The sequence below is a fragment of the Pangasianodon hypophthalmus genome, chromosome 25, assembly GCF_027358585.1.
Source record: "Pangasianodon hypophthalmus isolate fPanHyp1 chromosome 25, fPanHyp1.pri, whole genome shotgun sequence".
NCBI classification, from domain to species: Eukaryota; Metazoa; Chordata; class Actinopteri; order Siluriformes; family Pangasiidae; genus Pangasianodon; species Pangasianodon hypophthalmus.
The window spans coordinates 12,403,771-12,428,018 of NC_069734.1; the positions used below are offsets into that span (position 1 = coordinate 12,403,771).

The 24,248-nt window shown below is 38.8% G+C and overlaps 2 protein-coding genes across 4 annotated transcripts in view; one reads left to right on the forward strand and one right to left on the reverse strand.

Moving 5' to 3' along the window:
* The window catches only part of cep89 (centrosomal protein 89), a 98,619-nt gene that overhangs the window by 53,687 nt on the left and 20,684 nt on the right, over window positions 1-24,248 (forward strand). For all 3 annotated transcript variants that reach the window (XM_026946804.3, XM_026946803.3, XM_053229448.1), the window contains one exon: window positions 23,184-23,353. In XM_026946804.3, the coding sequence (XP_026802605.3) occupies window positions 23,184-23,353 (170 nt within the window). The remainder of the gene's footprint in view (window positions 1-23,183; window positions 23,354-24,248) is intronic.
* On the reverse strand, window positions 1,324-23,192 carry zgc:165481 (uncharacterized protein LOC100073327 homolog). The gene is made up of 2 exons (XM_026946806.3): window positions 22,996-23,192; window positions 1,324-4,598 (listed from the first exon to the last, which is right to left on the reverse strand). The coding sequence occupies exon 2, from the start codon at window positions 4,582-4,584 to the stop codon at window positions 3,712-3,714; it is 873 nt and encodes a 290-aa protein (XP_026802607.1). The 5' UTR covers window positions 4,585-4,598; window positions 22,996-23,192; the 3' UTR covers window positions 1,324-3,711.

Here is a 24,248-nt window from a genome sequence, read left to right on the forward strand (position 1 = left end):
GGAGTGTGAAGAGGAGTGTGGCTTGTGGCAAATAAACTTTCTCAGTAAATGAGTTTTTCAGTAGGGGCTAGACCACCAGCTTTAAACACAATCCCTTGCCTTTAAGCCCAAAAGGGTGAAAATGCAGAATGAGGAAGCAGATTTTTTTTTTTTTTGCCATCAAATATAATACAATTTTCCTTAAAAGCAAAAGACAATTTTCATTCAGTCAGTCATTCATCTTGAGTAACCGCTTTGTCCTGATCAGGGTTATGGTGGATTCAGAGCCAACACTGAGCACAAGGCAAGAGACAATTGGAAAATCCAAAAGAAAAAAGACTAATAATAGACTTATAATAGCACATCATACATTTGGTATGATGATCTAGAAGTACAGAGGTAGAAAGTGTGGAGCTTAGGCAGGGGTTAAAAACACAGTATTTACTTTTGAGAGCTGCAGCCAGTGTTGTTCATAATTTTATTCATCAAAAAAAAAAAAAATTCAGACCTGGAGATAACCAGTGTAAAGGTTAAGATGATATCTCCTCTGTTGTCCTCTATGCAAAAAATCTTTCTATGGACTTTACAGGTGTAATGTGATGAATTAATTGATGAATGAATTAATTCATAGTGTCATATTTATGTATTAAATATTGGCATTCCATTAACTTTGGATGTATTTACACACAAAATATGAATTTCAAGGCTACTATTTGTAGTTGAATCAAACTGTCAGACAGTGGCACTGGATTTAATACTACTCCACACTCTTCTGTTTTCTGTACGTATTGCACTAATACATAATGTTTAAATTTTGTATCTGCATTTTACTTATTATGAGCCAATATCTGAAATTCACAGAATTGTCAGCTAGAGTCTAATAATTCATTTTTGAAAGAATTTAAACAACTATCCCAAACTGAATGACCGCAAGTTAAATATTTATAAATCTCAGATTGTGGTAGTCAGGTCATTTGATTAAAAGATAAAAGATAAGATTCAGTTGAAAAGGTTAACCTTCTCCTCAATAACAGTGTCTCCTTTCTTCTTCTTTAATGAACTGAAGTCTTTCTCAAATATTTCTCCAGCCAGTTCTCTTCTTAATGATACAGTATTCCCTCTTATCATTCCTGAGTGCATCATTGTATTCTGTGAAATATTTGTTTTTCATATTTGCCTTTTCACTATTCTTTCGAGAACTCAAGCATGGTGATTGTGCCAGGTAGGACAGATGGAACAACATTTCCTGTCATTTTATTCCATGTGGCTGTCAATGTGTGTGCACATGTGTGTGTGTGTGTGTGAGAGTGAGAGAGAGAGAGACAGAGAGAGAGAGACAGAGCCAGAGCCAGTGAGAGAAAAGATGAAAAAAGAACAAAAGACCACTGCAACTAAGCATTGACTTCCTCTCAAAAGCTACCACATCATGTTGTCCCAAGTGTTCTGTTCATGTACTTCATCTAACCCGTGGCCCTATTTACAGACACCCGTGTAATATAATGAAAGTGTGAAGGATTTGGCAAGGATACAGTATACTGAAAGCTGGCAGTGTCTCTATCAGCAGTATAAAATGTTGCCTTATTATTGGGTTATGTCTCTTGATAAAGAACATACAACCACTTAAAGTAAATCCACTTTATTTTAGAGAACTTCTTCCCATGGATGGCTGCAGCTTAGTATGTGCTCTTAACATCTATGAATCAGCACTTTGACATCACTCTTCAACAAGTCTTAACATTTCATTGATTGCTACAGCAGTTTGCTACAGTACTCAGAAAAAAAAAATTAATTAGCTCATTATGGCTACAAATACAAAGCTCAAACTTGAATACGTGTTTCATATTAAAAGCATCTGTGGCAGCCTCTGTACTGGAAATGGTTTCATCAGTTGGCTTTCCAGTTGCCTGGGCATTCTGGAGGCCATGTTGGGGATTGTTTGCCATGTTTTAAGGCTTTAATATGGTACTAACAGGAATCTACACTAGGAAGCATTCCTCTTTGACAGTGTGGACTGGTAATGCAACATGTGGTACATCCTTTATGTTAGGCATGATTTATACTTCTGCGAACACTTATTTGCAAGCATGTGAGGACCTGCCTTCATACTTCCATGTAACATGAGTGTGTAGACTAGGAAACAATGTCATATATACCAGAATTAATGAAACAGGGAAAGCAAAACAGAGCAGTGTTTCACAGAAGGAATAATATAATATAAGACAGCGAGGGTGTAACTCTGTGTTGAGAAGTGTTGCGGATGAAATGCATGATCCGTTATTAACCAAGTAATTTCACAAAAGATGAAGTCATTCATATACTGAAGCACTTCAGCTTAACTTGTGTTTAAATCCACAATTGTAACAATCACAGAATGATGGATGTTTTATAATTTAGTAAAAAATTGCTGTGGTTTACATCATCTGGTTGCCACTTTATTCTGAGTCCCTTAGAAGCAAAAAGAAAGCAAATTGTGTCAGGTTAATTAAAGTGGCCATTATAATGACAGCTACAGCCAGTGTAAAGTCTCACACTTTATATTCTCATATGCCACAATATCATGATCATAGTTTTCTGTAAATAGACAGATTATACAGTAATGTGATCATACAAGTGTGTGTGATGCAAAGACAGAAAACAGACAGATACCTTATAGCTCGATGGATATGAGAGTATTATCATAGAGGAGACATTTTATTAGACACCACCCAGTGTGAATATCAGCCAAACTGATATTTCTAGAAATTGTTTTTCATTTACTGTTACAAGCTCTTATGTATATGATTTCTAACAGACTACACTTACAAAAAAGGGGTTGGGGAACCTGTAGAGGATGGAAAGTACTGGCTGTGTTGTGTGTTTAGGGCAGTCTGAAACCCTTGATGGAACTGGCACAAGTGGGGTAATGTTTCCGAATACACAACCCCGCTTCAACCAATCAGTGTTTGCCTGAAGGCTGGTTGACTCACAGCACCCTAGATAATCATGACTCATTGTTAGATTTTGGGAGGACAACACGAGAGACCATTATTGCACCTCTTGGCCATAAACCCCCTCTGTGTGTCATGATGCACATGCACTTTAAAGCAGAAGTATAAACCAGGCCTCACACACCAGACATGACTTTTGTGTGTTTTTCTTGTTAAGGAAAGAGACGGGTTTAAATTTTTAGCTTATTATACAAGAGTTATTTCTGGTCCAGTAATTTAATAGGAAAAGCAGTGTTCTAAGAGTGCTGATATGTAGTATAAAAGCACTGGGACATTTCACTGTTTGTATCACTCCACTTGTTTGTGTTCATTACATAAAAATTCCAATTCCAGCAGAAGTTCCTTAATTGAAAACGTTACTAAACTTACTATGGACTGTCAGTCAGCCTATGTGTTGCTTAGCAACACGCAATGCTCTATCCATCTGTGGCTTCTTTGGGAACTATTTTCATTGATGGAGCAAAAATAAGCAAAGTATTTGGCCTTATTGTGTCTGAAATGTCAGATACTCAATATTAATTTCATGTTTAGAGAACTTCTGTATGAAAGCAATATGACACTCACAATCCTGCTGTTATACTGATTATCAGCACAGCTGTGATTACCTGATATTCAGTACAGCAGCACTCTTGCTCATGCGATATTGCTTAAGTGTAATAGCCCTCAACACATATATGAAGGTGTCTTTGTGTTATTCGTTTATTCTCACTCATCATTCTGAGCCACACTTTTGGGTCGTGTCCAGTCAGCTTCTGCTGGAGCAGTCGCATATGCCTTGGCAAAGGCACTGGCAGAATCCATACACGAGACACACGGTAAGGCTGGTGGGGACAAGGCTAACACATACAATGCCCAGAGTAACTCTTTGGATCACCAGTAAGTATATGCCCAGTGGCAAGGACCCAAAGTAGAAGAAGCCCAGTAGCCACACAAGAATCCGGGGTACGTGATTGCAAAACTTAGTGAATGCATCCTGGTCCATGCTGCCACCATTTGACACCACTGATACAGAGTCCAGGCTGTGTTCCCCATAGTCATCGGAGCTACCGTTGCGACTGGGCGAATGCTGTGCATCTCTCTGGACCTCCATAATTGTGATGACCAGGCAGTTAGAAGAATCGTGGTATGGACTGTCACTGGACGATAGGCTCTTGGGTGTCAACACCACCTCTTTGTTGTGGTCTGAGCTCCAGCACTTGTCCCGGACTGCCAGGAATGACATGATGTTCGAGTCGTCCGGTAGTGCTGCCACTTCATAGTCACTAACTCTTGTCTCATGCCGGCAGAAGGGACAGCAGATGCAGCCCGAACTGTCACCAATGTCCAGGATCTTGTTAAGGCAGCGGGCACAAACGCGGTGCAAGCAGTCCAGTATCTTAGGCTTACGGCTATGAATGTTGTAGCGCTGATAGCAGATCTTGCACTCCATCTCATCGCTGGTGTTTGATGTGTTGGGGTTAAAAGTAGTGCTTGGATTTGAAGGTGCATTATCATTGGGTATAAGGCTTCCAGAGACGCTAGGCTTAGTGATAGCATTGGGATTGGCGTTCGCACTGGGACTAGTGTTGTCACTGGGGTTAGCAGGCCTCTCCTCTGGTTCAGCCTGAGCACAGCTCATCTTGTCATCATACTCTGTTTTTAAAAAAAAAAAGAGAGAGAGGGACAGAAAATCAGGTAAAAAAAGTTCTTTAGCTATTATTATAACTACTTATTAAAAATGTAAAAAAAAAGATGATTATTGTTAACATGTATTCATTTATATTGCTTAGAAAAATATGACTAAAATTATTTCTCTTTTTTCACCTAAATTAGTCATATTCGGTCTTAAATGTAGGCTTGAGATTTTTCGACATTATTTGGTGCCACTTGATGGCTTTTCTATACTGAGGAAGATTAATTGCAAGTGAGAGAATAAAATGGAACAGGCTCTGGGCAAATGTTCCAGCCTTCTCCACAAACATTTCCCTATTGTTAATAACCTGGGTACAAGCATATAAATGTATTTCTGAAAGCGATTTGTTTTGGTTTTCCAGAGCGTAGTAGCATGGCATGCAAATATTGCTGATTGAATTATAACAGAGAGACAGCTTTGTGGGAAGCTGGAGTTTAGGCATATTTGTGCAGACTGACAGTCTGATTAAGCCAAGGCTGCTGCTGTCAGTCACTTGAATTAGGATGTGATAGGGAGCTTGTTCAGTGATGCTTGGCCATGAACCTGTGTTAGAACTCTCTATCTAAATATTCTCTCTTAGAATTCTCTCTCTCTCTCTCTCTCTCTAAAGTAGATAAATCTGAAATTGTGTTTTCATACTGTGGTGTGAATAAGAGAAAATGTAGCTTTTTGAAAACACTGAGGCATAGTTGTCATTTGATTGGTATGATTGTCACAAGACGGTGGAACTGCAATCCTGTTTTCAGTATTAGATCATTTCATTTTAATTTAAATTTAATCAATTTGTATTGTATACAAGCAACACTGTGGTGGCATGCAAATGCCAGAAAGCTTGTTTTCAACACGCCGGATATTGTTATCCTGGGCACTTCAAAATAGTGGCATTAATCCTATGTTTCATAGCAGTGTAACATTCAGAAGGAGTTGTTTTTTTTTTTAGGGACGCGGTTGCCAATCCTGGTCCTGAAATAGCCCTGCTCTGCATATTTTATAGCCTTCCCTGCTCTAACAAACATGATTCAGCTAATCCAATAAGTAGCAAGAGGCCTTCCTGAGTCGACATGTGTGAAAACATGACAACGTCCTGAACCGAAATCATGATTTCAAGGTACATGTACCTTTCTTGGCAAAAACAGCTTAGTTCTGATTAGAGACAAGACCAGAGAAGACTGCCATGAAAGAAAATAATCTCTGATTGTTTTGACTAGGAAGAAGTTGACTACCTTTCTTATAGCCAACAAGTTTTCCATTAGCTGTTTTAACTAGCAGTTATATTTGTGCATGTAGAATGCCAGGTTCGTTGTTCTTATGCTTAAATTTAGGAACACACTAACAAGCTCTTATTGCATTGAGTCTATCTCGTCTAAACATGTAGATTCTGATACCATTATCAGTAGTAGGTGTGCAGCTTTTTAGGTTCCCGTAAATTACATACCAGAGGCTGTATAATTTATGCGTATTATTGTATTGGTTTTATTGTTAATTTAGAAAAATAAGCTCCATAAACATGGATTTAATATAATCATCTCCTTTTGCACGGGATGTTGGACATATCACACCTTAGGATTTGTCAGAGGAAAGAGCCAATTACTGGGATTTATCACTTTTAATATAATGAAATTGCTTAAATTGTGATCCTGTTATATACTGTGTGGCTTGCTGCTGTCTCCAGAATGATGGCTCCATGTCGTAAACCTACATGGCAAATGAGTGGTTGTCTGTTGCTTTGTCGCTTGACCTGACAGGTAGTGTTCTTCATTCTTCAATACAAAACTCAATCAGGCAGACTGAGGTAAACATATAGTCATTAGTTTTCGACACTAATGTGGCAATATCATAAAACATAATAAAGCGTCAGGCAATTATTGTGAAAAGGATTAATAAGAATTAATTTGATCAGCTTATACGTAATATATACACACATAGACCCATATCTATTATCTATATTTCTCTCATACAGACACACATACTCACATTTCCCCCCCCCCCCCCCTCTCTCTCTCTCTCTCTCTCTCTCTCGCTCACTTACACACACATATACACACACTGTACCAGCAGAAACCAAAAAAATCTGCATATCAAACATATTGCCAGAAATACACTATACCTTAAAACTTCAAGCGCATCCCCAGATCCCATATAAATGTGTGGATATTGAACAATCTCCACTATATCTCTCGAAAAAAAAAACCCCCTAAATTATGTTAGTGTTGCGTTGGTTCAGCATTGTGTTGCTTAACGAAAGTCATTTTGACAGTTTCACCTGGGATGTGCTGGAATGTGGAAAAACTGATGAAACCTAGCAAAATAAAGTGCAGTGCAGAGCTGCCATATGGCTCTCCCACTAACTCAACACTCAGCCAGCTCACAGTTAAACATATCAAGGGAAAATAAAGACACTAGCCAGAGTCAAGTAAAATAATTTACTGTACGTGTGATGTGAGGAGAGAACACTACAGCTCATGGATGAAATGTTGGCCAACAACTTGCTGACTCTTTGTTGAGGGTGCAAACACAATGTGCTACATTTTCAAGGATAAGGATTATGGCAGTAATGTACTCGTTAGTTTCCCCATTGGTTAATTGGTTAGGATAGTTGGTTTTTGGGCAACCAAATCATGGGACAGGGCAAGTGTACTGGACCTTTCATTCGCTCACTGGGCTAACTAATAGATTTATGATTTTATGATTTTAGACCATCCAGTTCTAGTGTTAGATAATGCTCTGCTTCTGCATGTTTTTTTTTTCTTCATGTTTTTTGAACATTTTCCAGGGATCATGTGACAGAATCATTTGGTTAGCTAATCCTATGACTTCAGTTAAATATGTGCAAACAATAAATAGGCAAAATGTCACAAATATGTCTGTTAAAATAGACATTAAAGGATGTCAGTGAAATTTATTTAAGGTAGCCAGAAATATTTTCAGCTGCTGATATTATTAATCATGGAGAAGGTGCTACTTTGATTGAATGTGAAAAGATTTTGCAATTCTTTTCACTGTCTACTAATAATAAGAAAATTACTCATTTTTAAGATGTCTCGCTACTAATATAAGCAAGTTTCAACAGTGGTACTTTCACCTTGACCACCCTTGAGGTATAAAGCAGGATTAATCAACTGCCAGTGTATCCACACTTAATGGGCTAATAACGTGTCTTTATGCTGTGGAACAAATGATTCTGATTAAACCTGTAAAAGATACTATGGCTCCTTACACTAAACAGATGACTTACTGTGTATGAGGCTAAGCTGCCAGTTACTGCAGGAAAATATTGTTTTTTAACACCTTTCTTCTGCCTTTGCAAGTGTATATATGCAGCTGCATTTGCTTGTACCTGGTGTGTATAAGGGGGAAACGCTCCTAGACACATTGTCCATTAAGCTGCATTAAGTGCTAATCACTGTTCTCTCTTAAACCAAGCCATCTTATTTATTTCCTACTCCATTACGACACATATGCGTGTTTTAGTCTGTGCAGCAGAAAGAGCCAGCCTGGTTTAATTATTAAAATGAGCAGTGCATGCCATATAAAAGCCAGTTCATTCAAATATACGTATCATTTATTAACTCCCTATAAGAGATGAGGTGAAGAAATAGAAGCCTGTTGGCATTTAAAATGGACTGGCATGGAGCTGAATGAAGATTTCAGGAATTGTGGCATATTTACTTGAACCTGAGCTATGTGTCCACACTTGTAGACTGTTAATTTACGTCTGTTTAGACAGCACATGTCTGGCTAAATGTCTGGCTAAACGTACTCAAAAAAAAAAAAAAAACCTCTCACAAACATTATTAGCTTTTATTTTAAATAAAACATAGAACTCCATAATATTTTTTGTTAAAGATATTATTAAAAATTATGCTTTTGTAAATTAAAGTATAAAAAAATGTTCTATAATATTTTAGACCTTAAATGTTAGTGAATAACTTCACACATGCAATTATTTTTCAGCAGTATTTACCCAGTTTTACTTTATGCCTGCTAACTTCAGTTATATTCTAAAGTGAATGTTAGAAAAAGTGTAAATTCATTAGAATTTTTTGCATAATAAATCTAAAAAACTTGATATGTATTAAATGAATCGAATTTTGTTTCAGTGTGCAGTGCTAAGTTTATCTCCAGATATGTGAAACCCTCTACATACATTCACTGGCCACGTTAATTGGAACACCTGTACTCCTACTAATGCATGTAATGATCCAATCAGACAATCATGTAGCAGCAGCACAATGCATAAAATCATGGAGATACAGATTAAGAGCTTCAGATAATGTTGCTCTTAGAAAGTCAGAATGGGGAAAATTTTGATCTCAGTGACTTTGAGCATTACAGAGTTGTTGGTGCCAGATGGGCAGGTTTGAGTATTTTAGAAAAGGCTGATTGCCAGAGATTTTTACAGAGAACAGTGTCTAGAGTTTACACAGAATGGTGCGCAAACAGAAAAACATTCAGTGAGCAGCAGTTCTGCAGGTGGAAACAGCTTGTTCATGAGAAAGGTCAGAGAAAATTGGTTTAGTTTGACTGGTTTGACCTGACAGGAAGCCTACAGTAACTTGAATAACCACCCTTTACAACCACGGTGAGCAGAAAAGCATCTCAAACCTTGGGGCAGATGGGGTACAGCCAAGTTCACCTGGATATTTGAAGATTGCAAAAAACCTTGTGATGTTAAAAGGTCTAAATCCTGTACTTTAGTTCACGAAGACCCATGGAGTGAGACCTCCACTTGTGTTGCTAATTGATATTTAGTCATATCTAAACTAATATTAAATAACATTGAAAATGAGGAATATTTCTAAAAATGCGCTAGTTGATGTTTCAGTGATCTGGCACTGAATTTCAAGGTATAATTGCTTTGTTTGTGGATGTATTTCCATGGTAACAGTGTGATCATTGGCCTGTGTGTGTGTGTGTGTGTGTGTGTGTGTGAGTGACCCCACAGTGTAAGTAGTTTGTTGTGTTTCCTTCTATGTAACCTCCCCCATTCACCCATTCACAGGCTGACTTTCCTCAAATAGGAATCCAATATGTTGGTTCATTTTATGGTTATGTTTATTATTTAAAGGAACTACAGAATGTCTGCTTATATAGAAGTTACACACCTAAAACTGAACATCTACCATCAGGCAGTATCTGCACTGTGTTAAACTCTAGTTAAACACTGAGTTTGGGGTTGTAGATCTTTAGAAGTCATTCCTGTGGTTACATTTAGCTGCCTGCATAAGCTGTGTAATATATTGACGAGCTAGCCAGACTGACATCTAGCCCTTAATAGTGTGTTTCTTATTCTTTGTCTTGGAAACTGAGTAATACGCATGCAAAATCCTGTTTCTTTCTTTTCTATTTTTCCACACTGTAATAGTAATTTTATGCACAACTAGTGTTTTCATTATTTTTTTTTTCTTCTGATGTGTACGTATTTAGTGGAATTTCTTCTTTCTTCAGTACTACCATAATCCATAACAAAATTAATTAATTTTAAATAAATACCTATAGTGCACAGTGAATAGCAGTCTGACACTGCATGTGTTATGTGCTAAAGTCTGTACCAAAGATAGACTGTGTGTTCTGTGAACCAGGGTACTTGGAGTCTTATGCAATAGTACAGATTATATGACAGCACTGGTGAGTTCTCAACTCCTGTTTCTCAAAAGGTGTTGAATAATATTCAGTGACATCATAGATCTGAAAAGTGGTCTGGGCCGCAATGGTAAATTACATATTTATTCACTTGTTATCATTTTATATTAACAACCAAATTATAAGAACTTGTTTACGAAGACATGCCACTATCTCCGCTATATTCAATATAGTCCAACAATAAACTGGTTTTCTTTAACTAAGAAAAATATCTAATCTTTCAGAGGTTGCGAAGGTGAAAATAAAAACTGTGAGTCAACCTGAAATTATAATTCACAATCAGTCCTGTGTCAGGGGTATCAGGTTGGATACATCAAACACCACACCCCAGCAATAGGCAACAAAGATGTCCGACTACAGAAAGATAGGCGAGAGTCAGCAGCCAGTCAGGGGACAGAAAGCGTGAGAGAGCATGGAGTCAGAGAGTCCTTTTGGTGTTCCATTTCATCCCAGAGGTGTTCAGTGGGGTTGAGGTCAGGGCTCTGTGCAGGCCACTCAGGTTCTTCCACACCAACCTTGGTAAACAAAGTCTTCATGGACCTCACTTTGTGCACAGGGGCATTGTCAAGCTGGAACAGGTTTCAGTTATTGTTCATAAGGAATTTTATTTTAATACTAAATAATACTAATAATTTGAATGCTACAACATACAAAGACATTCTAGACAATTGTGTGTTTCCAACTTTGTGGCAACAATTTGGGGAAGGCCCACATATGGGTGTGATGATCAGGTGTCCACATACTTTTGGCCGTATAGTGTAGAGTCATGATGGAGTTTGGCTTTCTTCTTGCTGAGCAGGTAAGGCATTTATTTGATATCTAGTTTGGTGGGAACTTGTGGAATTTGTATTGTTACTCAGTTATACTTAGACAATCTCAGTTATATCAGGTGAGAGGAAGCCATCTGGGGCTTCTTCTGTATTTATTTATTGCTCTGTGTTTCAGAGTTATGAATGCTTGGGCACCATTCCAAACTGCATACTACCATACTAAATAATTTGTCAGCACAAATAATAATTTGTGCCATTACTAATTAGGCATACAACTTCTGGTGCAATATGCTGTTTGGAACACAGCCTTGAATTAACATGAGATTACATTGTACAGTGGCAAAGAGGACATTGAACCCCACATTTTGAAATGTTCTTCCACAAGCAGCTTGCTATAGCATTTTGTTTTATACCAGAAGGGGCAAAATTCCAAAATGGTCCATCCAACAGCTTTAACATTTTAATGAAGTGTCCAGTGTCACCGCTCTTTAACACTCAAATTTATAGCTGTTCTTTTAAGTTTTCTGGCACAGGGATATTCTTAGAGGGAGAGAAATAAATGTTAATGTTGGTAAATGTTGGAGTGAGATTGACAGTTCATGACAAGTGATTACACCAAAGTGTGCAGTAGTCAAGCCCACTTTGCATTTAACAAAGTCAGTCTAACAAATGAATTTTGATTAAGTGTGAGCATCTTGTCAAATTGCAAAGTAACTGTATAAGTGTTACTGTATAAGTGTGCTCTCTGAGTGTTAATAGATAGTGTCAGGGGGTGGATTCTGTCAGGAAGATGGCAAAATACTCCAGTTGCCTGTGATTAATTTTGATATATTCATGAGAGATATTTATTTCTGTGATCATACTGATGAGCATACAAATTTAGGTGAATTCTCATAGTCTAACAAGTGTAAATGAATAAATAATAATGGGAGTCATCTTTATCCAAATCATAATTGTATTACAAATGTATCACAAATTCATTACAAGCTTTTCTGTTAGCTTTCTGAACATTTATAACACAACTATTGTCTTGAGAACACTGATGCATTTGGCTTTTCCTTAGGTCTATGCTCCAGATGTTGTTCTCTTTGAGTGAACTATGTAATAATACGTGTGTAGTGCTGTTGCCATGGTTGCTCTCTACCCCCTGGTTTCCCTGTCGGAACATGGGGGACTATTTGTTCATTGCTAGCTGAAATAATTGGATTCCTCCAGCACATTAAGGCCTTGATGAGCATTTTATGGTTATACCCCTGATATTGGTTTAGGTTTACATGGTGGGAGAGTTGTATAGATGCATATAGGAAAAGGAGGGTTGTTTACAGATTAAGCACAGGCTTTAAACCGAGTTGTACTATAAGGTTGCTTGTGTAAAAATACATGTACACTTAATAACACTCGGGGGGAAAAAGTGCAAGCTTGTTAAAAAATCATCAAATACTTCTTGCATATGAGCAAAATAGTTTGTCTTGTTCATTTTTCATGTTTACCTTTATGAATATGCACTTTGATCTGTTTTTACATAAATCACATACAGGATGAAGTCCATGCAAATAGATTAAAAAAGCTCCCACAGTGTGATGTACCGCAGCCTAAAAGTCACTTCAAGGACAGTTTTTTGTGTGCAAATTAATACGAAGTGCTGGGACATTTCCTGAAGCTTATTTCTGCCATTCAACAACAAAAAATAGAAAGTGATAATCAGAAAGTTTCTCCAATTTATGACCATAATATTGAAATTATGATCATAATAATGTTGGTTTTATCAGGGTTGGTCAAGTGACTAGCCTGGTTACCCTTTTAATTTTACCCACAGCGTTCTCACAAGTGTTGATCCATATTGCATGTCTTTGTCTTTTTTTGAGCTTCTGCTGCAGTTTATACATATAATTACTTTTCTTTTTAACTAACACACACTCAGTGGGCACATTAATAGAAGCACTTATAATCTTGCTCATTCATGCAGTTATCCAATTAGCCAATCATGTGGCAGCAGCACAGTGTATAAAATTATGCAGATACAGCTTCAGTTCACTTTCACATCAAACATCAGTATGGGGAAAAATGTGATCTCAGTGACTTTGACTGTGGTAAGGTTAGTGGTGCCAGACAGGCTGATTAGATTATTGCAGAAACTGCTGATCTTGTGGAATTTTCATGCACAACAATCCCTAGAGTTTACACAGAATGGTGGGAACAAACAAAAAACATCCCATGAGTGGCTGTTCTGCAGGCCGAAATGCGTTGCTTATGAGAGAGGTCAGAGGAGAATGACCAGACTGGTTTGAGCTACAGTAACTCAGATAACCACTCTTTACAGCCATGATGAGCAGAAAAACATCTCAAAATGCACAAGATGTAAAACTCTGTGGCGGATACGGGATGCGCTACAGCAGCAGAAGACCACATCACGTTCCACTGCTGTCAGCCAAGAGCAGGAATCTGAGGCAACGATACACACAGGCTCACTGAAAATGGACAGTTAAAGATTAGAAAAAGACCAGGCAATGTTTTCCAATCTTCAGCTGTCCAGTTTTGCTGAACCTGTTTATGCATTGCTCTGCTGCTACATGATTGCCTGATTAGATATTTGCACGAATGAACAGGTAAAGTGGCTGGTGGCAGATTTCAGTTTATGTTCCTGGTGAATCACACCATGACTATCAGGAACATTCAGCGTGTAACTTTGCAACGATTCTTTGTAAATCACCCACAACAATAACTGCAGACAGACTCTGCATACAAATTAGTGCTCTTCAGTTGGGATTTTGATAAATCTTAGTAAATCAGGGCCTCAGTGTGTCAGTATAGTGAATTGCTGTTTATTTGAGGTTATTGGAGATTCAGACCTTATATGCTGTTACTCTAAGTTTCCTTGAATATTTTATTGAATATATAGGCAATACTATGCACAAAAATATTAACTGAGTTGTGAATTTGTGCTGGAATTGTGCAGGTGTTCAGTTCTGCAGGTGGTGTGGGAGAAATGTGATAGATGAGAATAATCACTCCTCATGTTTGAGTACCACCTTCTGCAGCTGAAACACAAACTGGCACCAAGTCTGCATTCTCTTCTCTCCTTTCCTCTGTTCGAAGTGCTTGTTATAAGTGTAAATGAAAGATGGTGTAAGAGAGCCTGGCCTATGTGTGTGTGTGTGTGTGTGTGTGTGTGTGTGTGAGAGAGAGAGAGAGAGAGAGAGAGAGAGAGTGTATGTGCAGCAGGCTTTACTCAGGAGACTTGGGGTCATGTTGTATAGAGGACACTGCAGCCGGTGCTGAAAATGTCAGTTTCTCGCAAACATCTCTCCATTATTTGCAGCTCATCTTAACTTCTCTCTCACTCATCAACACTCATCCACCATCAAGCTGATTTCCATCCCAGAAATGTCACTAGGTCACCCTGGCATAAAGGGGAAAATCAGCTTCCAGTTATATTAAATAATAAATAAAATGATTACACATGAAGACTGCTTTTTTTTTCTTTCTTTTTTTTTTGTGACAGCAGTGATTTGTCCCTGCATGGGAGCTGCTGTCAGAAATGATTGCTTTGGATGACTGACAGTGTCGGGTTTGTCAGCCTTTTCTCCCTGTCTGTCCGGGGCACATACTGACAGAACTCTATATTAAGACTGTAGCTAAATTTAGAGGCATCGTGCATGAGTGTGTTTTTGTGTATTTTTAATTATTACAGTTTTATTGTTTGTATGGGATTTGTGATTTTATAAGACTTCAGATTTGTTTGTGTAATTAGTTAGGCTACCTAGAGTTTGGTCCAACACTGATAATTCATGTATGTATGGTTATGCATGTTCTAACTTCTAAACAATTAGATTCGCATTTGTGTTTTCTCCCCATGTTGGTCAAACAACAAAATGGTTTCAAGGAAGACAAGAGAGGACAATTCCGGTCTATTTATACATCCTACTCCTTTTCCTTTTCATCCTTTTTCCCTGTGTTATCTTAATATAAGGAATTTGTCCAGCTGCTCCTATCATTACAGGATTAAAATCGGACTCGCTTTGACGTCTTAATTATAATGCCCCTATTGCACCTGCCTAACACGATAATAACATACTTGCGTAGCTGCAGCTTCTTAAATGCAGAATTTGTATTTGTCAAAGCTCTCTGTTGGCTGTGAAAATTCTCATAAGGTCTGTATTTTTATTTAAAAATATCTGGAACATGTGGCCTAGTGTTATGGGATATACAGTGTATGTAGTGTGTAGGCATGGTATCTAGAAATAATAAATAATTGAATACAAATGAGCATATAGCTGGAGTATTGGTGTATGGCTACAGAACAATTATTATATTTTGAAAAATTGGACTGACTCTGAGAAAATATAATATAAATCTGTACCTAGTGCAATGTGGTGGTGATTAGGATCATTCCTGTTTGTACACAATGTTCAAAATCACAGAATTTGTCTAAATCGCACAAGACATACATTTGTTTTGGCCGATGGCTGCAGTCAGCATACAGTTTAAGCTAGTACAACTCGAGTGAAGTTTCAGACGGGTTTATAGTGCCCTTACACTAGCTAATGGCCTCATACTAACTCAAAGTGGCAAGTGAGAAGAGCAATGGGAAATGCCCGGTTCTAGCTGCAGAGCGGCAAATAAATCTTTTCATTTGTTGACAAAACTCTCCATAACGACTGAGTAGAGTTCAATTTCAATTTCTGTAGAGTTCATTTTTTAACTGCACTGCCAGCTCCTTATGCTCGGAGCACAGCACATTTCTCTCAGCACAGCAGTGGAAACAAGACAAAACGACTGTAAAGTTAATGTTTCCAATGGAAACTAGGTTTGAAAGAGCAACAGGTCACAAAACACTGATTTAAAAGAAAATGTCTCTTGTATTTACATATGAAATGCTGCTTCCTTCATTGAGCATGATGCTACTTAGTCACTCTTACCAGAGTAAGATAATGTTATCTTTCAAATCCTATAATTGAGTGAGCTACTTTTTTTTTTTAATTCATCACTCTGAAACTTATGAAATGCAGTTTGGTTCTCTTGTTCCTCATATTGTATATCAGGCTTATATATGTAATTCAATTTTATTTGTATAGTACTTTGGCATAAACTGTTTTTGTGAAAATCTTTAGTGTATCTGTGTGGCTCTATAAGTACAATCGAGGAGCAGCAGCCATATTTCAGAGCTATTTAGTTCATTCGGAGCAGCTTATGCCTGTTCATATAGGCAGTATTGGTAAAAATGAGCTGTGAGTTGGAGAATTTTAAAATCACCATTTGTGTCAAGTGATGGTTGTATAAATACACCTGCATCTGGAAGTTTCCTGGCAAAAACTCCACCATGAAGGCAAAGAAATGCTCCGAACAACTCCGCAGCAAGGTTATTGAAAAGTACCAGTCAGTGGTTGGATGCAAAAAAGTCACAGAATATCGCTTAGAGTACAATGAATTCAGTGTCTGTTAGGAAAAAAATGGACTTAAAAGGCTTATGATTGGCAGTGCTTTTTACCACAAACAGTATGTGTGTATACACATTAGTATAGTCATTAATCACTGTTTAAGCTTGCTCAGTTGAATTTTATGATGAGTCATATCCACTTATCTAATGTCAGTATCTTTACAGCACCTTATTACCGCAACTTTGTGCTTGTGTTTTGTTTTATTTAGTAAATTATGTCCAAAGAAGCCTGTGATTTTACTCTATTATAATTCCTTCTAGTAAAGAATTTTATTTGTTTGAAAAAGCTCGACCATGCAATGCTGTAAATTTATTTTGAATATATAAAAAACAGCTAACGAACCAGCAGCAGATGTGACCTGACATGTCAGTTTATATCTTCTTTGTGTGCACTGACACATTAAAAGCAGTGCTTGAAGAGAGAAAGAAGTAGAGGGTAAACAGAGCACACTGGAGAAAAGTAGAACTGCTGGAGTGACAAGATATTTAACAGGAGCGAAGTTAAGGGTCACAGGAAGATTATTTATGATTTATACTCTCAATAATATAATGGTGGATTTTAAATAACTGTGTATTTGTGTTATGTTGTATATGTTACATAGCTTCATTGTTAGGCTACAGTAAACAATGAACAGAAATGGCTGGCCAGATCACGGACACAATGAGAGGGTAACTTGATACAACATCTAAGGCTGCAAAGTTTTTAACTGTTTTTCTTTTAACTTTGCATCTGTATTTCTATCTTTCTGTTCCCATATTTTCGGTGGTTTTAATTTTTTTTTTTTTTTTTTTTTTTTTTTTTTTTTTTTTTTAAATCAGAGCACCTGCTGCTATGGAAAATATCACAGTCAAGCCCTGCTAATGGACTATGTAAATACAGTCATTTAAAAATAGATCCCCTACTTCATAACACCCTTTTACACTCGCCTCTGTCAACTGCAGTGCTGAAAGTGCCAGGGTGAAAACTGAGGTGACATTGCAGGGTCATTAAAAAATAAATTAATTTAAAAAAAAAAAAAAAAAAATTTTAAATAGCATTCGAGAGGAGTGTGTAGCCGAAACTTGTAAGCTATGCCTCATACTGCGTTTTCTACCTTACAATACCAAGGCAAATTTGGAGACCCCCCACGCCCCCACACACACACCCACACACCCACACACCCACACACCCACACACACACAAACACACACCACACAACACACTCTCTGCCCAAACACACACACACACACACACACACACACACACACAACAAACATAGCTAAACACTATATACACTTATCTAGTGTATCTACCTGCATTCTCATGGCTTTATACACAAAATTGGGAAGCTATTGCCTCTTTATCAGGTAAAAAAAATAAATAAATAAAGTTCTCCCCTAGGTCTCCTCTTTTCATGCATGCTTTTGTACCATTTGTCATTGTTATTAGTTCCGTTGATCAAACACAGTCTAAGATTTGGATTCACAACCTTAAAAAAACAGAATTCTTCAGGACAGCCCTCAGACTATGACACCACTCATCTTTTGCAGATGGAACAAAAAAGCATGCTTGTCAGGAGTGAATTAAGTGACAGAATCTGTGGCAATCCTGCATGCAATTGTTCTAAATGTTCCACATGCAAATTCATTAACACGGCCACTAATATCACAGGCCTTAAAGGATCAGTTTTTATCACTCCTCATGAATCACCACAGGAGTTGTTTATTGTCTCTCTTGCACAAGATGCAATCAGCTGTACATCAGGAAAAGCAAGAAGAGACTGGCTGAGCATTATACCATCAGAATGGAGGATTTCTCCTCTCCAGTGGCGAGAAGCATCAACAGCAATAGACAAAGCATTAATGACATCCCTGTTTTTACTGCTGGTTGTTTTTATGTGAGCAATGAAGTGAGGAAGCTTAAGTAGAAAGAGCTCATCTACACTGTCAGAACTTTGGAATCCCGTGGAATGAATGTAAAGTTTTGACAACAGCTATTCTATCATTTTTGAATATCTATTGATTTCACCTCCTACATCCTCAGAAGCATGTTGCTTGCACAGCTGATGAAGGACTTTTGTCCAAAACATCCTCTGAAAACTTTGTGTATATATACTCACCAGCTACTTCAATAGGAACAACTTCTAATTCATGAAATCAGCCAGTCATGTGGTAGCAGCACAATTTGCATAAAATCATACAGATATAGGTCAAGAGTTTCAGTTACTGTCCACATCAAACATCAGAATGCTGAAAAAATGTGATCTCTGATTTTGACTTTGACCGTGGCATGGTTGTTGGTGCCAGATGGACTGATTTGAGTGTTTCAGAAACTGCCGATCTCCTGAGATTTTCGTGCACAACAGTCTCTAGAGTTTACACAGAATTCTGCAAAAACAAAAATCATCCAGTGAGTGGTAGTTCTGTTGGTGGAAATGCCTTGTTGATGTGAGAGGTCAGAGGAGAATGGCCAGATTGGTTTGAGCTGACAGGAAGGTAATGGTAATTCAAATAACCACTCGTTACAACCATGGTGAACAGAAAAGCATCTCAGAATACACAACAAAATGTTGAACCTTGAGGAGAATGGGTTACAACAGCAGAAGCCCAGATCAGGTTCCACTTTTGTCAGCCAAGAACAGGAATCTGAGGCTATACTGGGCACAGGTTCAGCAAACCTGGACAGTTGAAGACTGGAAGAAGACCAGGTGATGTTAACATGTCCAAATCCTGCACAGTTAGTTCACTAATACCCACTGAGTGAGGCCTCCACTTATGCTGCTGATTGATATTTAATCAATTAACCTCAGATTATAGTTCTTGTCTGACAGAAGTGAAAGGCGATTTGGTCTTGTGCTGTTGTAGCCCATCCACCTCAAGGTTCAACGTGTTGTGCTCTCTGAGATGCTTTCCTACTCACTGTAACTGCATGAGTTCATGCATTGTGCTTCTGCCACATGTTTGGCTGATTGGGTGATTGCATGAATGGTGTACAGGTGTTTCTATAACATGGCCAGTGAATATATCCACTTTATGGCCAAAAGTATGTCGACACCTGACCATCATGCGCATATGTTCGTGTTGACCATCCTATTTTAAAACCATTGGCAGTAATATGGAGTTGGTTCCCTTTTGCTGCAATAACAGCCTTCACTCTTCTGGGAAGGCTTTCCACTAAATTTTGGAATGTGTCTGTGGGTATTGGTGAGGTAGAGCACTGATGCTGAGCAAGAAGGCCTGGGGTGCAGTCTGCACTCCAATTCATCCCAAAGGTGTTCAGTGTGGTTGAGGACATTACTCAGGCCCCGTGCAGGCCACTGAAGTTTCTTCTACATCAAACTTGGCAAACCATGTCTTTATGGACCTCACTTTGTGCACAGGGATATTGTCATCCTGGACCATGTTTGGGCCCCTTAGTTCCAGTGAAGGGAGCTAATGCTACAGCAAAGAAAAAAGTCTAGACAATTGTGTGCTTCACACTTTGTGGCAACATTTTGGGGATGACCCACATATAGGTGTGTTGGTCAGGTCTCCACATACAGTCAGGTCCATAAGTATTTGGACAGTGACACAATTTTCGTAACATGTAGCCAAGTCAAGAACACTCTGGAGGAGATATGCGTATCATTGACAAAGTCTACAACCAAGTGATGCCTTCATGAATGTAAATATAGACAGTTTACCTCAAGATGCAAACCACTGGTAACATTCAAGAACAGAAAGGCCAGATTAGACTAGTGCTAGACCAGATTAGTGCTTCACAGTACAAATGGATAATGACCCAAAACGTAACTGCAAAAGCAACCCAAGAGCTTGGAAATGGAATGTTCTTAAATGGACAAATCAGTCACCTGACCTTAACCCAACTGAGCATGTTTTTCAGTTACTGAAGACAAAACTGAAGCCTTAAAGACCCACAAACAAGCAGCAACTGAAGGCAGCTGCAGTAAAGGCCTGGCAAAGCAGCTCAAGGGAGGAAACTCAGCATTTGGTGATGTCCATGGGTTCCAGACTTCAGACAGTCATTGACTGCAAAGGATTTGCTTCCAAGTATTAAAAATAATTCTAATATTTATTATTGTGTTAGTTTGTCCAATTACATTTGAGACTGTTAAAATGGAGGGACTCTGTAAAAAAAAAAAAAAAAAAAAAAAGGCTGTAATTCCTAAACAGTTAATGCAATATTTTTGTTAAACCCCCTGAATTAAAGCTGAAAGTCTACACTTCAATGACATCTGGATTTCTTCATTTCAGATCCATTGCAGTGGTGTACAGAGGCAAAATTACCAAAATTGTGTCACTGTCCAAATCCTTAAGGACCTGGCTGTACTTATAGCCATATACTTTATATTCTTATATTCCTTATTTAGAGGGTCATTGAGCACCCTATCAATGTTGTAAACCAGAGAACTGTAAATGTGTATATGAGCCTTGTGAGTGTGTATGTGGGCTCTGGTAGTGTGTATATGAGCTCTGGTACTGTGTGAGTTGCATGAGTTTGCGTATGGGCTCTGTGAGCATGTATATGAGCTATGTGAGTGTGTGTATATAGACGTATACCAATCAGCTATAACATTAAAACTAATATTTTGCCTAATATCGTGTAGGTCCCCCTTGTGCCGCCAAAACAGTTCTGACCCGTCGAGGCATGGACTCCACAAGAACCTCTGAAGGTGTGCTGTGGTATCTGGCACCAAGACATTAGCAGATCCTTTAAGTCCTGTAAGTTGCAAGGTGGGGCCTCAATGAATAGGACCTGTTTGTCCAGCACATCACACAGATACTCGATCGGATTGTGATCTGGGGAATTTGGAGGCCAAGTCAACACCTTCAACTTTTTCTCATGTTCCTCAAACCATTCCTGAACAATTTTTGCAGTGTGGCAGGGTGCATTATCCTCCTGAAAGAGGCCACTGCCATTAGGGAATACCATTGGCATGAAGGGGTATACTTGGTCTGCAACAATGTTTAGGTAGGTGGTACGTGTCAAAGTAACATCCACAAGAATGACAGGACCCAAGGTTCACCGGTTATCTTTCTTGGACCACTTTTGGTAAGTACTAACCACTGCATCCCAGGAACTCCCTACAAGATCTGCCATTTTGGAGATGCTCTGACCCAGTCATCTAGCCATCACAATTTGGCCCTTGTCAAAGTCGCTCAGATCCTTACACTTGCCCATTTTTCCTGCTTCCAAAACATCAACTTCGAGAACTGACTATTTACTTGCTGCCTAATATATCCCACCCCTTGACAGGAGTCACTGTAACGAGATAATCAATGTTATTCACTGCATCTGTCAGTGGTTTTAATGTAATGGCTGATCAGTGTCTGTGTGTGTAGTTATAGGAATCTTTCTTCATTGTTCCTTTGGCTAAAGTAACCAGTAAGCTTTAATATCTGGAGGGAAAGCAATTTGGTTTTGCATAAGTAATAATGTAAAGAACCCCCACCCCACCCCATCCTCCCTGTGCCTAGCTGTCTCTGTCTGTCTGTCTGTCTGTCTGATAAATGGTGTCACACAATTACATGGAAGCAGCAGATTTGTGTGTGTGTGAGTGTGTGTGGCAAGAGAGAACAGCAATATTGTGTATGTGTGTTTATGCAGGTCCTTCTCAGTTTGTTCCTGTTTTTCCAGATGAATAAATATCTCATTTTTTTCTTCTTTTCCTCACCTCTGTCACTTTCTTCTCTCCTGTTCTTTCTTCCCTCTTTTTTGTGTCTTCTCCTGCTCTTTCCTCACCGTCTCTTTTCACTTTTCTCCTCTCATCGGCTTACCTCTCAAATCCTCTCTTCTCTTCCCATTTGCCCTCATCTCCTCTCCTCCTCTTCTTTCTTGCTCCTTCCACTTCTTCTCTCCTCTACTCTACATCCCTATCTCCCCTCCTTCCTCTCTCTCACTTTCCTTTCTTTACTTTCCTCTTCTTTCACCTTTTGTCCTGACCGCTCTTCCTTTTCCCTCTCTTCTTCCTCTTCCTATTTCTTTCCATCTCTCTCTTCTTCTCTCTGCATCTTTTCTCCTCTGATTTATTTATTTATTTTTTTACTTCACTCCCATTCATCTTTATCTCACTCTCTTTTGTCCACATATTACATCTCCTTTCATACTATTTATTTTCCTGTCTTCTCCTCTTCCTACTGCTCCCATATTTCTTCTCATGTTTGTTTCTCTTCTTCTTTCCTCCTCTCCTCTTTCTTCCCCTAAAAATTCTCCTCTCTTCACTTTTCCTCTTTCCTCTTTCTCCTTCCCTCCTCTCCCCTTTCATATCCTCCTCTTTACTCTCCTGTGCCTATCTTCTCTTTTCTCTCCTTCCTTCTTTTTGCCTTCTAATTTTCTTTCTTCATATCCAGTTCTCTTTCCTATCTCCTCTCCTCTCTTCCCCTCTTCTGTCTTTTTTAAAAGGTTTAAACTCTGCCATTTAATTTATCTGGCTGACACCCCTATATCATCCAGCCTACCTGACACAGAGACACACACACACACACACACACACACACAGATACCTAACATTTTTAAAAAAATGTTACCTTAGTCCTGATGTTAGTCCTGGTGTGTGTCTCCACTGAAGGCTGTGTGTGTTCCCCTCAATGTGTGTTTGGAAAAATACTCCACTGATGTTCATATCACTGTTGCATTCACTCCCTCTGCCTCGTCTGTGCGAATTTCTATCCGCAGCTCCTCACTACTTGCCTGTGTGTGTGTGTGTGTGTGTCAGGTGTTCAAGCAGCAGGCATCAGCGAGTGTGTGTGCGCTGGGCCAGCGTTTGCAAGAACAGGAGAAGGACTTTGCAGGCAAAGCGGCAAGTTTCCAGCGGGAGATCCAACACCTGCAGGCTCAGCTCCGCGACCGACAAGAACAACTCAACGGAGCTCTGCAGCAAAAGAGGTGACTGTGCGCTTGTGTGTATCGCTCTCTCTCTCTCTCTCTCTCTCTCTCTCTCTCTCTCTCTCTCTCTGAATGGTACGATGCCGCAAGGATGAGATGAGAGAGGGGACGCAGAGGAGCAGCAGTCACCGCGGAGCAAATAACAGACCAGCTGAGAAAGCGGGATATGGAGAGTGGTGGAGAGAGAGAGAGAGAGAGAGAGAGAGGAGGGGTAGGAAGGAGGGTAAAGTGGCACATCTGCAGGTTGTCCCTGGATTTCTCTGTAGGGTTTGTCTCTGTCTGTCTGTCTGTCTGTCTGTCTGTCTCCCTCTCCTACTTTTTTTTTTTTTTTCTTTTTCTCCTTTTACCTCCCTTGCTTTTTACTATCTTTTCTGTTGACATCTCAGCACTATTGTCCTTTATGTGTGTCTTTGTTTTTTGTTTTTACATTTTCTATTGCTGTTGTTACTGTCATTGTTCTTGTTGGTTTTGGGTGGTTTAATTACTTTTCTCTAAAATATTGATTTTCAGTCAATCATAATCCTTTGCTCTATCTTAATATCTTTGCTACATCTAAATATACAGTACAGATCCCCAGAGCTGCCATGTAATGTATGCTTTAGTCATAAGATTTACGGTTTTTGCTATGGTGATACAGGAGACACCTGAAAACTACACTTTTCTGATTTTTCAGCTAAAGTGGCAGTCGGAACAAACAAAACAAATAAAATTTGCCCTCCAGTTCACCGAAGGGGAAGTGACGCGGTGCGTAAAACACGTGCATTTTCCCAGCAGCGGTTACGTTGACCAGTGAATTCAGGAGCCTTGAGCTTGTGAGCCAACCGAAACAAAGTGGGCGAGATTGTGGTTTCTTCGGTCTGTAATAAAAAAAAAAAAAAAAAAAAAAGTAGTAAAA